The sequence below is a fragment of the Artemia franciscana genome, chromosome 21 (assembly GCF_032884065.1).
Source record: "Artemia franciscana chromosome 21, ASM3288406v1, whole genome shotgun sequence".
Taxonomy (NCBI): domain Eukaryota; kingdom Metazoa; phylum Arthropoda; class Branchiopoda; order Anostraca; family Artemiidae; genus Artemia; species Artemia franciscana.
In genome coordinates, this window is record NC_088883.1 from 29419272 (window position 1) to 29434600 (window position 15329).

The window sequence follows — 15329 nt, forward strand, 5'->3', positions numbered from 1 at the left end:
CCCGGGAATCTTAGTATCTAGGTTTTACCTAGCTCTAATCTAATTCCAGGCCTAGGGTTGGTTGGGCTAGTAACATTTTACCTGAAATAAATTGCTACGAAAAGCGACAATTCATCCTCGGATCCGAGCTTTCTTTTAAGATCTTGACCATGGCACGTAAACGGACATTCTGCAGACGACGTAAGAAAGACTGACAAACTATATCTTTTAGACGAAAGGGGCCTTCGGATAGCCATCTGGAATGTTTTGACTCTCAGTGCACCCGCATCAAAAAACCCACTTCCCGTAGAGCTTCATAAAACCGAAGTAGTGATCGCTGATCGACAAGAAGTCGGTCTTACTGGAAACGGAGAAGAGAAAATGGGCAACAATCATTCGCTTCTCTGGTCTAGAGGAATTACAAGAGGAATTAATGTTAGCCTCACTCTATATAGTTTCACAAGAAAGGCATTATTCTTGCAAGGAGTCATATCAGACAGACTAATGAAGGCCTGCTTCGGACATAATTATGGTAACAAATAAAAATACAGTACGTGATGATAAGGGTATTTGACGTGACACAGTTGGGCCGATTTCCCCTGACACACTTAACGATAATGGCTTTTGACTGCTTGAACTATGCCGTTTCCATGATCTCGTCATCGCAAAGACCTAATTTCAACGCAAAACTATAAACCAGTACACGTGGTATAGTAATAACGGTTGCAAAAATAAAATGACTGACTACGTCGTTATGTCTAAATGCTGGAAACCATTGCTGAAGACCCTCAGACATACAAATCAGTGGAGCTCAGAAACGCAGACCACAGGCTTGTTTATGCCAAAGTCCATCTTCGTCTTCAAGCACAGTGACTAGAAAGAAGGCCAGTTACTGCAGATATTGGGAAACTTTAGGAGCCAAATACTTACCAGGAGTGTAGCATTGACGTATTAAATCGTTTTCAGCTCATTGACACACTTAGTAGATGCAAAGACGCCTGTAAGTGTTTCAAATCGCAGACGATTGAATCAGCAAAACCGATACTTGGCAAGAGAGATATTTCAGTGAAATTCTGGCTAGTAAATGGAACACCGGAGGCTATAGAGCGAAGATGGAGGGCAGGACTCCTTTGGGACATGGGGAGTTATCGGAGACCTAATGGAGGGGAAATTGTTTCATTCTCCAGAAACGAACTCAGTTTGTTTTAAGGAAAACTTATGAAGTTGAGCTAATAGAAAAAGATATGGGTATTCTTCTCAAGCTTCTCCAAGATCTAATAGAGAATATAACTCACACAATGGGACCTGTCCTATCCAGGAATGGGACACTTCTCTCTGATAAGGACACTTGTCTTAATAGGTTGAAGGACCACTTCTGCTCGCTCTTAAATAATACTAGTCCGTATTTCCCTTCAAATAATAGTCCCAGCCAATCTAGTAGTGAAGGAACTGAAGCAGATATTCCTCCTTTTTATTCTTTCAGCCTTTTAGAAATAGAAAACACAGTTAAAAGGTTCAAGAATAACAAAGCTGCTCGTATCTGTGGCTTTAGCTCTGAACTGCTGAAATGTGCTGGTCAATAATACTCCTGTTTCTTCACACTCTGATCCCCACAATCTGGCAAACCTAAAAGATTCCTGAAGATTGGCGGAAGAGTGTCATCATCCCCTTATGGAAGAGGAAAGGTTCAAGAATATCAAAGCTGCTCGTATCTGTGGCTTTAGCTCTGAACTGCTGAAATGTGCTGGTCAATAATACTCCTGTTTCTTCACACTCTGATCCCCACGATCTGGCAAACCTAAAAGATTCCTGAAGATTGGCGGAAGAGTGTCATCATCCCCTTATGGAAGAGGAAAGCGTTTAGAAGTGATTGCTAAAACTACAGAAGAATTACTCTGCCGTCATTCTCAGGAAATCTTTTCTCAATGGTCCTGCTGGACCGATGTGGGAATACATTTCGTGGGATCTGATCAGAGTAGAGCCAGCTGCCTTGAATATTTGAATATGTGAATATTTAGTGTATTTAACTGCTCAATAATTAAGGGCTAAATTCTAATCACCACTCACAACCATAAACGGTTTATATGAGGCTTTCATTGTTTGGCACAGTTTACTCTTTACTGAGTTTTCACTAACATACAAGTCCTGGTCAATAGTAAGTATTAAATATGAGTGTACTGCCAAAATCAAAGCTGTCTTTAAATATAAAACTAAAAGAACATCCTTTCTTTTGTTTGTTCTTTTCTATTTCATTTTTTCCATCAATTTCACCAGTAGTGAGGAGTTTTCAAGGACTGTTGTACGCAATCTTTTAGGCCAAGGCGGTATGCTTTCCGAGTAAAATTCTTGATTGTAAAAAAAGGTTAAAATTTATTTGGAGTTATGTAAAGTGTTGTAGTATGTGTTTGTCTTTGAATTTACTATAATAATAGTCGCACTAGAGGTAATTTCTATCGTCGTAAATAATAAGTAAGCAACAACTAAGAATATATAACTTGTAGCCACTTTTCCTTACTTGCATTCATACTTTAACTTAATATTAATGTGATTTTAGATCTCAAAACTCAACATATGCCAAGATAGAAAAATTGAGTAGGCTGCAGTTATTTGATGAAATCACAAATGCAAATATTTACAAGAAAGACAATCCCCCCGAAAGTGATGGCACTCTTGAAGTTGAAGTCTCAATTATAGTTAATGCTTTTGGCAACATCAAAACTCGTGACACGGTAAGATTTTGTGGCAAGCTAGAAAAGATACAGCATTATAACAGATCAACGTCATAATTTTGAAAACCAGTTCTGTTCACTAATATTATCAACTATAGTACAGGATTTTGTACTACATGTACGTGTACTATACACGTCTCGTGCACATGGGCGCATGAGACATGTCACTTGATTTACGCGTCTTTAAAGGCTGACAGCTTCTTAGGCTGTCAATCATAGTTAATGCTTTTGGCAACATCAAAACTCGTGACACGGTAAGATTTTGTGGCAAGCTGGAAATGATACAGCATTGTAACAGATCAACGTCATAATTTCGAAAACCAGATCTGTTCACCAATATTACCAACTATAGTACAGGATTCTGTAGTACTATATATACGTATACTATACACGTCTCATGCGCATGGGCGAATGAGACGTGTCACTTGGTTTACGCGTATTTAAAGGCTGACAGTTTCTTAGGCTGTCAATTATAGTTAACGCTTTTGGCAGCATCAAAACTCGTGAATCGGTAGGATTTTGTGGCAAGCTAGAGATGATGCAGCCTTAAAACAGATCAACGTCATAATTTCAAAAACCAGTTCTACTCACTAATACCACCAGTTTTAATACAGGATTTTATTTGAGGGGTATAGAGTGAGAGTCAGCATATTTAAAATAATACAAAATAATACAATTTATGTAGGAGAAACGTAAGACGATAACTGAGATGAGCACTTTCTGAACCAGTTTAAAAAAATAAGACATCATGACTCATTTTCAATCTGTTTAAAAATTAAAAAGTGTTAGTATATTTACCGTATAAAAGTTGTGTATACGAATAAAATATCTTGCTAGAGCAATATATAGCTAAAAGTCTGTTCGTGGTTATTTATTTTCACAATTGCTTACATCAAAACAAGTTAATATCAGTTGGGTGAACACTTTTTTAGTATGGTATTTTTCTTCGTTGTATATAATCTCTATGTATTATTTTTTAGGCTTATACGTAATTCTTATTCTTCTTTTATTGTTTGTTTGCTCAAGAAGACCCTTAGAGGTAATGTTGAAATAAATTGTATTATTTAGTCTAGGAACTCTAGAAAAGGGAAATTACAAAAAAAACACTTTAATGTTAAGCATATTCTGAGAATTCTGATTTTTCAATTCGTTGATTTTAACATTCATTTAGCTGATAATGATTATAAAAAAAAACAAATAACACTTTAATGTTAAGCATATCCTGAGAATTCCGATTTTTCAATTCGTTGATTTTAACGTTCCTTTAGTTGATATTGATTAACTAACTATAAATGTACATTACTTTGTCTATAGCTGAAACATGGTTGGCCTTACTCTCTTAATGAGAATCTTTTTTTCGATTTCTCGTTAGTGCAACTTCTAGGCACCTGCCTAAAGTGATAGAAAACATGGGTTTGAATCTCACTGACGGAAAATTTTTTGATAAGAGACTATCGTAATAATCCAAAATAACTCATTTTAAGTGTCATTTGATATTTTGTAGATTTGCGTTTCCTTCTTGACTCAGATTGATCTGATGAGCATTTACTATATGTGATATTCCTTAATATTCTTCTGTTTATTTTTCATTATATTGAATAACAGAAGAAAAAAGCAGTGATATATTGCATATTCAAAGAAAATTCCTTCCCTTAGAAATTTCTTGTTTATACAGGAGAAACCTGACATTGAAGAATAACATACAGAAAAATACTTTAAGGCTTTTTCTAAACGACTGATATGTTTTTTCGAAACCGACCTAAAAAAAAAGAATCGTGAGGAGTGATGCAATAGACTAATTATTATCTTTTTAGAAATGATTCTTAGACTATTTGTTATAGAAATTTCAAAGTCAGCTTACCATTCAACAATCATGGAAAGACAAGAGATTATCATTCGTGGATTTTGCAACAGACTTAGTTATGCTAAAGGGTGAAGAAGATTTTGCCAATAAAATTTGGAGACCGAGCATTATCGTGACAAATGAAGCCAGCTCCTCTGTTATCACAGTACCTCAATCCAATTCCCTTGTCAAAGTGTATCAAGACGGAACGGTTATTTACTCATACAGGTTGGCAACAGCTATTTGTTTTAGTTATATACAAAGTTATATACAAAGTTGTATACAAAGTTTCTCCCTTTTCTTGAAAATATCAAAATTTTAGATACTTGTACAATGGCTCATTTATTATAATCAGTTTCTTATTTCATGCTCGGGGCATCAATTGGAGGCAGGGGGAGAACAATTGACCTTTAAATATTCCCCCCTTATAGTTTGAAATATATTTTTTCCATTAATTTGTTTGACAAAAGTCCTCACTCCTCCTCTAAATCTTTGTGAATTGGTGCCCCTGTTGATCTAACGTGAATTTTTGCATGTAAGCATTAGAATAATTGTCGTTTGGAAAAATCACCACAAAGAAGTCACTGCAATGAAAATCCATTTTAGGCGAACATGGCTGAAAACACCCCCCAACAATCCAATTTATTCTAGGCTTCACTTGTTTATCTTTTTCGTATATTTAATATTTGTACAATAGCTCAATTTATTTTAATCGGTTTCTTATTTCATGTTAGGGGCATCAACTGGAGGCATGGGGAGAGCAATTGACCTGTAAATATTCCCCCCTATAGTTGGAAAAATATTTTTTCCATTGTTTTGTTTGGCAAAAAGTCCTCACTCCTCCTCTAAATCTTTGTGAATTGGGGCCCCTGTTGGTCTAGTGTGAATTTTTGTATAAACGCTTTAGAAGACACGTCATTTGGAAAAGTATCCCACGGAATAGAAATACTACAATTAACACAAAGAGGTCACTGCAATGCAAATCCCCTTTAGGCTAACATAGCTGCAAACACTCCCCCTTCATCCCAATTTATTTAAAGCTTCACTTGTCTATCTTTTTCGTGTATTTGCAGTTTCCTTTGAATCCTACCCTTTGACCTATTTTCACTCCATTCAGAAATTAAAGCTCTTCGTTTGGCCTTGGATGGCAAAATATTTGCCAATATGTAATCCTCATCCTACAGATGTGACACAAGCATCTTAATCTTTCTTTTATTATAGCATTAGAGAGCAGAATTCAACCTTATTGTTCACAAAGCAAATTGTTGGAATTACGGTCAGTTATTGTGCACCTTAGGTTATACTTCCTGAGGCAAAACCACAGGGAACATGTTTAACAGAACCCCTTCAACTTTTTGAGATACCAATGATTCAATACTTTCACAGCCATTACCATTGCTTTTTATAATCTAATCTTGGTTTGCACATGTATATCCATGTTCTCCCAAGCCTTTTTTAAATTTGAACCAACTCTTTGTGCTTTATCTGTTCTATTTTTACAAATTCACTATATATGCCATCTTTACTAATAATACTAATTAAGTACTCAGAAGTATCTGCTTGCTTGAATTACTTGCCACCTGCTTGCCACCTACACCCTATCAAGCTCCTTGTGGTGTCTCACCACAGTTTATAACAAGTTTATCACTATCTATAGAAAATTCTTCGCTTGCTTCTTGTTCCGTTTGTATTCAAGTCTTAGAAAAAAGAAAAAAACCGATAGTAAAATTTGGAAAAATTCCAGTCTAACAACACAAAAACAGAAACAAATAAGAGCATAGTAACGATTATAAGATCTTAGAAAATAAGGAAAAGGTTAAGTTGAAAGGTCTTCAAGTTTTAAATAACCTCACTGGCCGCTCTGCCGTAGTAAAATCTTATATTTTACTAGGCCCCCTCGTCGCTTTACCCTCTTTTCTTAGTGTAAGAGACTTTAACTTTGTAGCTTCAACTTTTAAAATAGTTCCTGAAGCATTAACGAATTCCTTCATTCTCGAACATTTTTCTCTAGAATAAAATAACCATCAGCAAGGTCTATTGTTAGCAGAATTTAAACAAGCCATTTTGTGTAATGTCCTCTCAAAGAATTTACCTGTTCTTTTGGACAAGTTCCATAGAGAAAAAATCTGTTTAAATGGCAATAGTACGTACCTCCTGCTTGATTTTTAATTCCATATCGAACTCAGTCTTAACATCATTTCTTGCCCGAAACACAGTGATGCTTAAGTTAAGAGCAATATGGCTGCAATCTAATATTTCGATTTTCCATATCGAACTCAGTCTTAACATCATTTCCTGCCCGAAACACAGTGATGCCTAAGTTAAGAGCAATATGGCTGTAATCTAATATTTCGATATTCCATATCGAACTCAGTCTTAACATCATTTCCTGCCCGAAACACAGTGATGCCTAAGTTAAGAGCAATATGGCTGCAATCTAATATTTCGATATTCCATATCAAACTCAGTCTTAACATCATTTCCTGCCCGAAACACAGTGATGCCTAAGTTAAGAGCAATATGGCTGCAATCTAATATTTCGATATTCCATATCGAACTCAGTCTTAACATCATTTCCTGCCCGAAACACAGTGATCCCTAAGTTAAGAGCAATATGGCTGTAATCTAATATTTTGATGAAACGGTACCTTCAATGTACTGAACGTTGTTATATTATTCAATGTACTGAAAACAAATATATATGAAACTGTATTCTATGAAAATATCAATAAATACAAAATAGTAGAGACATACAAGAAATGAATATCATTAGCTAATATATTAAACTATCCGTCCAATTTCATTAGTTCTTTTCACGAATTTTGGTTTATTATCTTTCTTTGTTGTTGATGTAATGGCAAATAAAAATAAATAAATTAATGATAAATAAAAGATTCTTTTTTTAGACACTTCTCAGTTATTAATATAAAATGAAGATTAGATTGAAGTTTTCTCCTGCCTCCTAAAACCACACCCTTCTTATTTAAAACCTTTTTTACTGCTTCAGTGTCGAAAGAAACATAATACTAAGTAATTTGCTTTCTAGAAATAATAAGCTAATGCCTATTTAATTACTACACTCGCTCTTATTACCTTTCTTATAAAGAGGTATTTACAAAAATTACATTCATAGCGCTGAGTAAATAAAATCTAGTTTTGTAATTTCCATATTTGTAAACTCATATGCTACTCCATCAGTCCCCGAGGCCTCATTATTTTTATATCCTTTTTAAAATTTTCTCTAACTCGTCCTTACAAAAGAAATCTCATTAAATTCAAAACTGATTTTTTTATCCTTTTTTCACGATTTTTTCATACATCTATTGCAAGTTTCGACACATTTTCAAATTGTCGATGTCCAGCAATCGAGATTCGTTTTTATCTTTAACTGGGGCAAATCCAGACTGGTAATTTACACTTAATTTAAAATATGCCCATATAATACTTTACTACTGTTTCGTATGAGTTCATCTACCAGATTCACGACAGTTCTACCCGTGGCTTCAGCTTCATGGCTTCCTAATTACTTTTAACATACTTTTATACTTCTAAGCCTCGCTTTCTTTCCTCTTACTCTTTGAATATCGATCACAGAAAGCATTTGTGCAAACCACTTCTCTCTTTCTTTTCCAAAATCAAAGTATTTTTGGTAATATTCCTAGCTCCGTTTTTAATTTTCGACCTAAAGGCATTTTCTAGCACTTCATAAACTATTTACCTAAAATTATTCCATCCTTTTTTGTTATTAATCAAATCCTAACTCTCTACTTTTCTATTCACCTGTTCTTGTAAAGTTCCCTTCAAAATCTCTTTCTAAATTCAATTACCATTAATACTACCTAGAAGGTGCTTATATTTCCTTAATTTCAACTTTAAATCAACTTTAAACCCCATTTAGCATCAATAACAGCACTCATATACACCCTAGTTTCTTGTATCAATACTTCCCGCATTAGATTTATGATAGTAGTTAGCTATTTTAAATTATATGTTGGGCCAACATATGACTAATTATCGTGCTGGTTATATTTAGTTCATTGTGATTACAGAATTACAGATGTATATTAATGTTATTATTTTTCTTTCCATTAATCTTGTGAAGCATAAATAGTGATGAATGTAACCAGTTTTAACTAGATTACAGGGTGGAAGTGGCGCTTTTTACAACTTTAAAGCTGGTTCGTAGATCACAAGATCTGTCATCCATAATCAACGTGTTAGTAGTTGTACCGCGGCTGTTAAATTTCTACGGACGTCAAAGTATTGTAATAAATGTAAGATTAAATAAAGTTTTATTCTGCTATGATCAGCTATGGTTACGCAACAGACTATCAAATAAAAAAAGGTAAAATAAAATTATTGCTTAAATTCTAAGAAACTAAATCTAATATTTATAAAGTTAATTTTTCATTAAACACCGTCCCAAACAGTGTTCCGTTGGCATGTCCAAACACGAGTCACTGGCGATAAGCCTTTACCAAAAATTAAGTCTACGGTACCTGGGCTTTGTTCTTACGGATTTAAAATAGGGGGGGGGGGGATTTGCTAATTTCAGGAATAAAAACATCGAAAGTCGGGATAGTAGCTTTCTTATTCTGATACCCTTAGAAAGTCAATAAATCGAACTTTGATTCTTTCATTCTATTTTAATTGGGCTCCGTGGGGTGGGGTGGAATTTTTCCTGCATTTTCACTGTTAGAGCAACTCCAGGTACTTTGTGCATGCACAAATAGTATATTATTAAGCCTAGACATCTCTAGCTCTTGGGGTAAGGGGTTCAGGTTATTACATATATATTTATATTCGTTCCCTTTTTTCTTCGATGGATATTACTGACTTTTGTTTTGCTGACAAAACGGTTTTTCATGTAATGATCCTATTGGCACCCATCACATGTACTATCATGTTACCTACATTTATCTAAATGCTATCTAGATGTAACTACTTCAGTGATTTCACTGAGCAACGAAATTTACAATCCGATTACGCTGTACTAAAATACATAAATAACGACGAAGACCACACTGCCTTTCCATCACAAAAACCAAAAACAAGAAGAACAATATGGAATTTTTTAAGACCGTGGGAAACAAAATAGAATGAATATTTCGGCCCTATGTCCAAGGGCCGTCCTCAGCAATACAAATAAGAAAAAACAACTTATAAGAGGATAAAATCAATAAAACTAAGATGAGCAGTTTTTCAAAACAGTCCTAGCATCCTTACCTCACCAAACTTCAACCAGGACTGATAAATAAATTGTTATGAAACGAGACAATTCATTGAAATGAAAGAAGATGATTTAAAAACACATTTTTAATGCCAGCTAGCTTGGCATCATAGCTAGACCTATAAGATCAGCAGCAAAAAAAGCTAGGCTGGCATTAAAACGTGTTTTTAAATCATCTTCTTTCATTTCAATGAATTTTCTAGGTAAAGAAAAATTGAATGAGGTGTGGATGGTAGATAGAATGAAAGAGATAAATTTTCTGAGTGTTAAAAAGATAGCAAGGGTTGTCAAAATTGCAGCTGCACATCGGGAGCGTTTTCTTTGAATAGTATTAATTTATTTTAGTTTAATTTTTTGTTATATTTCTTATGTAAAATTCCTATGACCCATGGACTTTTCTGGAATAAACTATTGTTATTGTTATTATTATTATTATATCCAGTAAATCCAATATAACCGCTGGTGGCAATTGGAGATCTAATATTCGGTGACTTTTTTTTCAGAATTCGTTCAGAGACATATTGCAGCCTATATTTGCTGAAATATCCATTCGACAGGCAACAATGTAACGTCTTTTTAGAGAGCTGTGAGTAATATATTACATATATTAGTTTTTTGAAGAATATACAAATTATGTGGTTGTGGCTCAATGTAAGGTCCTTGGGCCTAAGGGTCCCCCAAATTCTCTTTCCATCTTACATTTTATTGTAAGCAAAAGCGAAATTCTGGTCTTTTGGGGAGTTTAAAATGGTGGTGCCACTACCCAAATTTCTTATAATTTCTCGACATCAAAGACTTTTTTAAATTTATTCAGTTCTATTGTTCAAAAATACCTCATTTTCTCTACTGTTGTCTTTCCTTTAAATATGCAGAAAACACTCGTACCAGATAAAACCGTCAATTTAAATAATTTACTGTGTCTTTCGTAAAGCAAAATTGTGTGCATGGCAATGCAGGCTCTCTGTGGGTTTAAAGGGTTTGAAAACCACACATATATATATATATATATATATGTATATATATATATATATATATATATATATATATATATATATATATATATATATATATATATATATATATATATATATATATATATATATATATATATATATATATATATATATATATATATATATTAAATATTATATATATATATATATATATATAATATATATATATATACATATATATATATATATATATATATATATATATATATATATATGTATATGTATATATATATATATATATATATATATATATATATATATATATATATATATATATATATATATATATATATATATTAAATATTATATATATATATATATATATAATATATATATATATATACATATATATATATATATATATATATATATATATATATATATATATATATATATATATATATATATATATATATATGTATATATATATATATATATATATATATATATATATATATATATATATATATATATATATATATATATATATATATATATATATATATATATAAGTTCGGCATCAATGTTCAATAGATTTGTTATGGCTTAAGGTATATTTATCAGTCACAGGGATTTCTGCTCGTCTTAAGTAAAATTAAAATTGTGTGCATGACAGTACAGGCTCTTTGTGGGTTTAAAGGCTTTGATAATAAATATATATATATATATATATATATATATATATATATATATATATATATATATATATATATATATATATATATATATATATATATATATATATATAGATATATATATATGAACCTAAGTTCGGCATCAATGCTCAATAAATTTGTCATGGCTTAAGGTATATTTATCAGTCATCGGGATTTCTACTAGTTTCTGCTCTTTTTAATTCAAAATATGCTGTTGAGTTTATAATTATTTTTATTTTTGCACAAAAATATAGTTTCTGTTTTAAATTCAAATAATGGAAAATTGTCCTGTTTTATTCGCGGTAAATGGAACATCCTGTTTCCTCGGTGGTAAAGATTTAAATCTAGTTATATTTCTTTTAATCCGTTAATTATTGTTGAATTTTGTTGTTGTTATTTAGTTCTTTCTGATCTCTGACGGCTTATTTCTTAATTTTGTTCAAGACTCAGTCAGAGGGGCAAATAACTGGAAAAAAGATATCTTTTGCCAGAGGAATGTTACTTGGTCTAACGCACCATAATTACTGAGTTTCAACTACAATTAGCACGGGTCGCTTGTAACTTACTGCTTGTTCCCTGACCTGGAATATTCACTCGTCAATTTCCATGGAAAAAAATTTATCTTTTTGACTAAGGAAAATTTACATCTGAAAAGCATGTTGACATTTGATAAAGTCAAACATAAAAAAGGATAAAAGGAAAATTATTATCATTATTATTAATTATAAGGAAAAAATTGACATCGATAATAAACTGAATAGCTTTTTTCTCTTAATATTATAATTTTAAGAATAAATTTGGTAGGCCTTTGCGATAATTGGGATCCACATACTTGGAAAAGGGAAAGCTTACTTTTCTATTCTGGAAACTATCATATGCTAAGGGATCTCCTCTGTCGCGTCCACTCAATGTACAAACTCTTTTCATTTGGATCCAATCTTTTACTATATAATATAATTTTTTGATATAGAATTTGCCTCGCTTTTATCCAATTTTATTTGTTTATTTTATTAAATTGAAAACTACTTAATGTTTTTCTTGTGTCTACTGCCAGGGTCACTGCCTAAGGATAAATTATTACTGAAATGGAAGGAAGGCGAAGAAGTTGATTTTGTTGGCAGATTTCCCATACAAGAATTTTCGAAAACGGGTCATACCATCAAAACATTGAACAACACACGACTTGATGGTAAGTAGCCCCAAATAAAAATGTCATGTCTTCTAGCCCTGTCTTAGTTAGTTCTGTAGTTTATCTTAATTTATTAATAATAGTAACAAGGGCCGTTGGTGGGGGGGGGGTAAATTTTACAAGACAATGAGCACTTTTAGGCAGGAGAGTAGAAGAAGCGTAGAGAATTAGTGGCAGGCACGACCTCTCTAGACTTCTTAGGAATATAGTCTATGCGAAAATTACAAGGAAAGGAATGAATTGTCTAAACTGATGCACGAATAGTGAAGGGATGAAATCTGCTCCCTCACAATCGGTGTAGTTGTTTCCTAGGGTATTGATTCATTATGGTCTTTATTCTAGCAATCAAGATGGGTCTTTAGGTCACCGGGCTTAGAATACTTAAGAAGTGTTCTATGGTGGACTTGAATCCTAAACTAATAAGATGTAAGTCAAGATCATATCCAGAGGTCTAATAACCTCTGATAACGTGAAAAGTATGAATAATTTCAGGGTTTTGTATTAATAGATTTACCTTCTGTATATAGTCTGTGATCCATGGTTAACTATCAAACAGTTCGTGGTAACGAACTGTAGTAAGGAGCGACCCGGCTCAATAGGTCGACCCGGCTCTTTACGCTAAAGTTTTTTACTGTTTAAAAAAAAAGAATTGAGAGACAGAGTCAAACTTTAGCGTAAAGAGCGGGGCGTTGATGAGGAAGCAGCCTCTTTCATATACGAAGTAATTTCTGTTCGCTTTAAGTTTTAATGTCGCTCCTTACTTTCAGTTAAAAAAACTTGTTTTTTTTTAATTTAATCATTAAAGAAACGGATTTGGTTGAACGCTTGAGCTGCAATTGGTTTTTAGGGTAATCAATGATTGGGGCAACCGAAATGAATTCAAACCTTGGGGTGCGCTGTCTTCCAAGCGTGTAGAAGTGGTTAGTTTTTGCCCGTTAATCTGAAATTGACCTATAAAGATATCGTTATTCTGTTCACTTCTGGAGCTCTAAAATTGGAAGAAAATTATAACAAAACTGTATACATTCTGAATCCCAAAGATCAGCAATTCTTTGCGGTGGTCACAGTACGACGTAGCTACAAATAGTCACAGTCACAGGTAGTCACGGTCTTATGTGGCCACGGTTGTGAATAGTCTCAGATGTGAGTATTTACAGTTGCAGTCGCAAAAAGTCACAATTACGAGTAGTGGAAGTCACAAGTAGTCAAAGTTTTAGTCTTAAAATAGTAGCAATTGCACTTAGTCGCTTCCACAAATAGTCATAGTCGCAGTCATGAGTGTTGCCAGTAGCAGTTGTAGCGATAAACTAGTATAAGTAGTAGAAGTAATAGTAGTAGTTTTAGCAGTAATAGTAGCAGCAGTAGCAACCGCAACAGTAGTAGTAGTATAAGTAGTAGTGTTAGTAGTATTTGCAGCAGTGGTAGTAGCAGTAGTAGTAGTAGTAATAGTAGTAGTAGTAGCAGTACTAGTCACAGTAGAAGTTACAGTAGTAGTTTTAGTATTATTATTGTTGTCATTAGTAGTATAGTTAATGGAAGTAGTAGTAGTAGTAGTAGTAGTAGCAGCAGCGGTAGTAAAAGTAGAAGTAGTAGTAGTAGTATTAGTGTTAGTAGTTGTAGTAGTAGTAATAGTAGTGTTGGCATTATTAGTAGTAGCAATAGTAGTAGCAGTAGTTTTAGTAGTAGTTATATAAGAAGCAACAAAAATCGTTTTACATTCTCTTCAACTTTCCCTGTAAGCTCCAACTTGGACTCATTTTTTTTTCCTGAGATATTTCATACATTACATTTCGATAACCTGGATCTATCTAAACTCTTTTGATTTAGTTCACTAGTAGTAGGATTAGTAGAAGCAGTGGTAGAAGTAACAATGGTAGCTGTAGTAGTTGTTGCAGTAGTAGCAATGATAGTTTCAGCTCAATAACCTCCGTCGTTCCTGAGATTGAAACGTTCCGTCGTTCTCTGAAAGCTTGCCTTTTGAAAACTTCCTTTGAAAACAAATAATGCCTTTTTATTTAGTTTTACCTGTCCATCCGCTTCCCTGATAGTTTCAAACCAACACCCTTTTCTGTCCCTGATGTACTGACTTTTGCCATGTTGGCAAACTAGATGTGCTTAAATTATATTGATTTAGCTTTATAGTAGTAACAATAGCAGCCTGACAGTTTCAAATTAATATCCTCAGTTATTCCTGAGATATTGCTGACACGTCCTTTTGACAACATCCATTTACATAATATATTTTGGTATAGTCCAACATCCCCATCAACGTTTCGTTGAATTTTCATCCTAAAGGCCTCAGTCTTTTTGAGGCATAGTATTCAACATGCCCTAATTTCTAAATAATTAACATTATATGTAAATTTTGCAGTATGCATAACTTACAGCCTTTGCCCCAGGGGCTGTGGGCATCCTGTCATTCTCCAAAGCATGATTATTGGATCTTTGACTGTGTTGAACAAAAATGGGTATCTCAAAATTTTATCTGATGTCTTTGGAGGGGGAGATCATTTCTGTTCGTTTTAAGTTTTAATGCTTCTCCTTACTTTAAGTTGAAAAACTTTTTCATATTTATTTTTTCATTGTTTTTTTTTAATCAATGCTAGAAAATCCTGCTCTCCCTTCATGAGACTTTTCTTCCCCCATGACATATTCTTCCAAGGAAAGTTCCCCAGCATATCCTCCTCTTC

At 33.2% G+C, this 15329-nt stretch overlaps 1 protein-coding gene across 1 annotated transcript in view; it reads left to right on the forward strand.

The window, feature by feature from the left end:
• The window catches only part of LOC136040817 (pH-sensitive chloride channel 2-like), a 40947-nt gene that overhangs the window by 6782 nt on the left and 18836 nt on the right, over positions 1-15329 (forward strand). Inside the window, exons 2-5 of the mRNA XM_065725149.1 lie at positions 2534-2708; positions 4550-4779; positions 10285-10367; positions 12505-12639. Coding sequence (XP_065581221.1) covers positions 2534-2708; positions 4550-4779; positions 10285-10367; positions 12505-12639 — 623 coding nt within the window. The remainder of the gene's footprint in view (positions 1-2533; positions 2709-4549; positions 4780-10284; positions 10368-12504; positions 12640-15329) is intronic.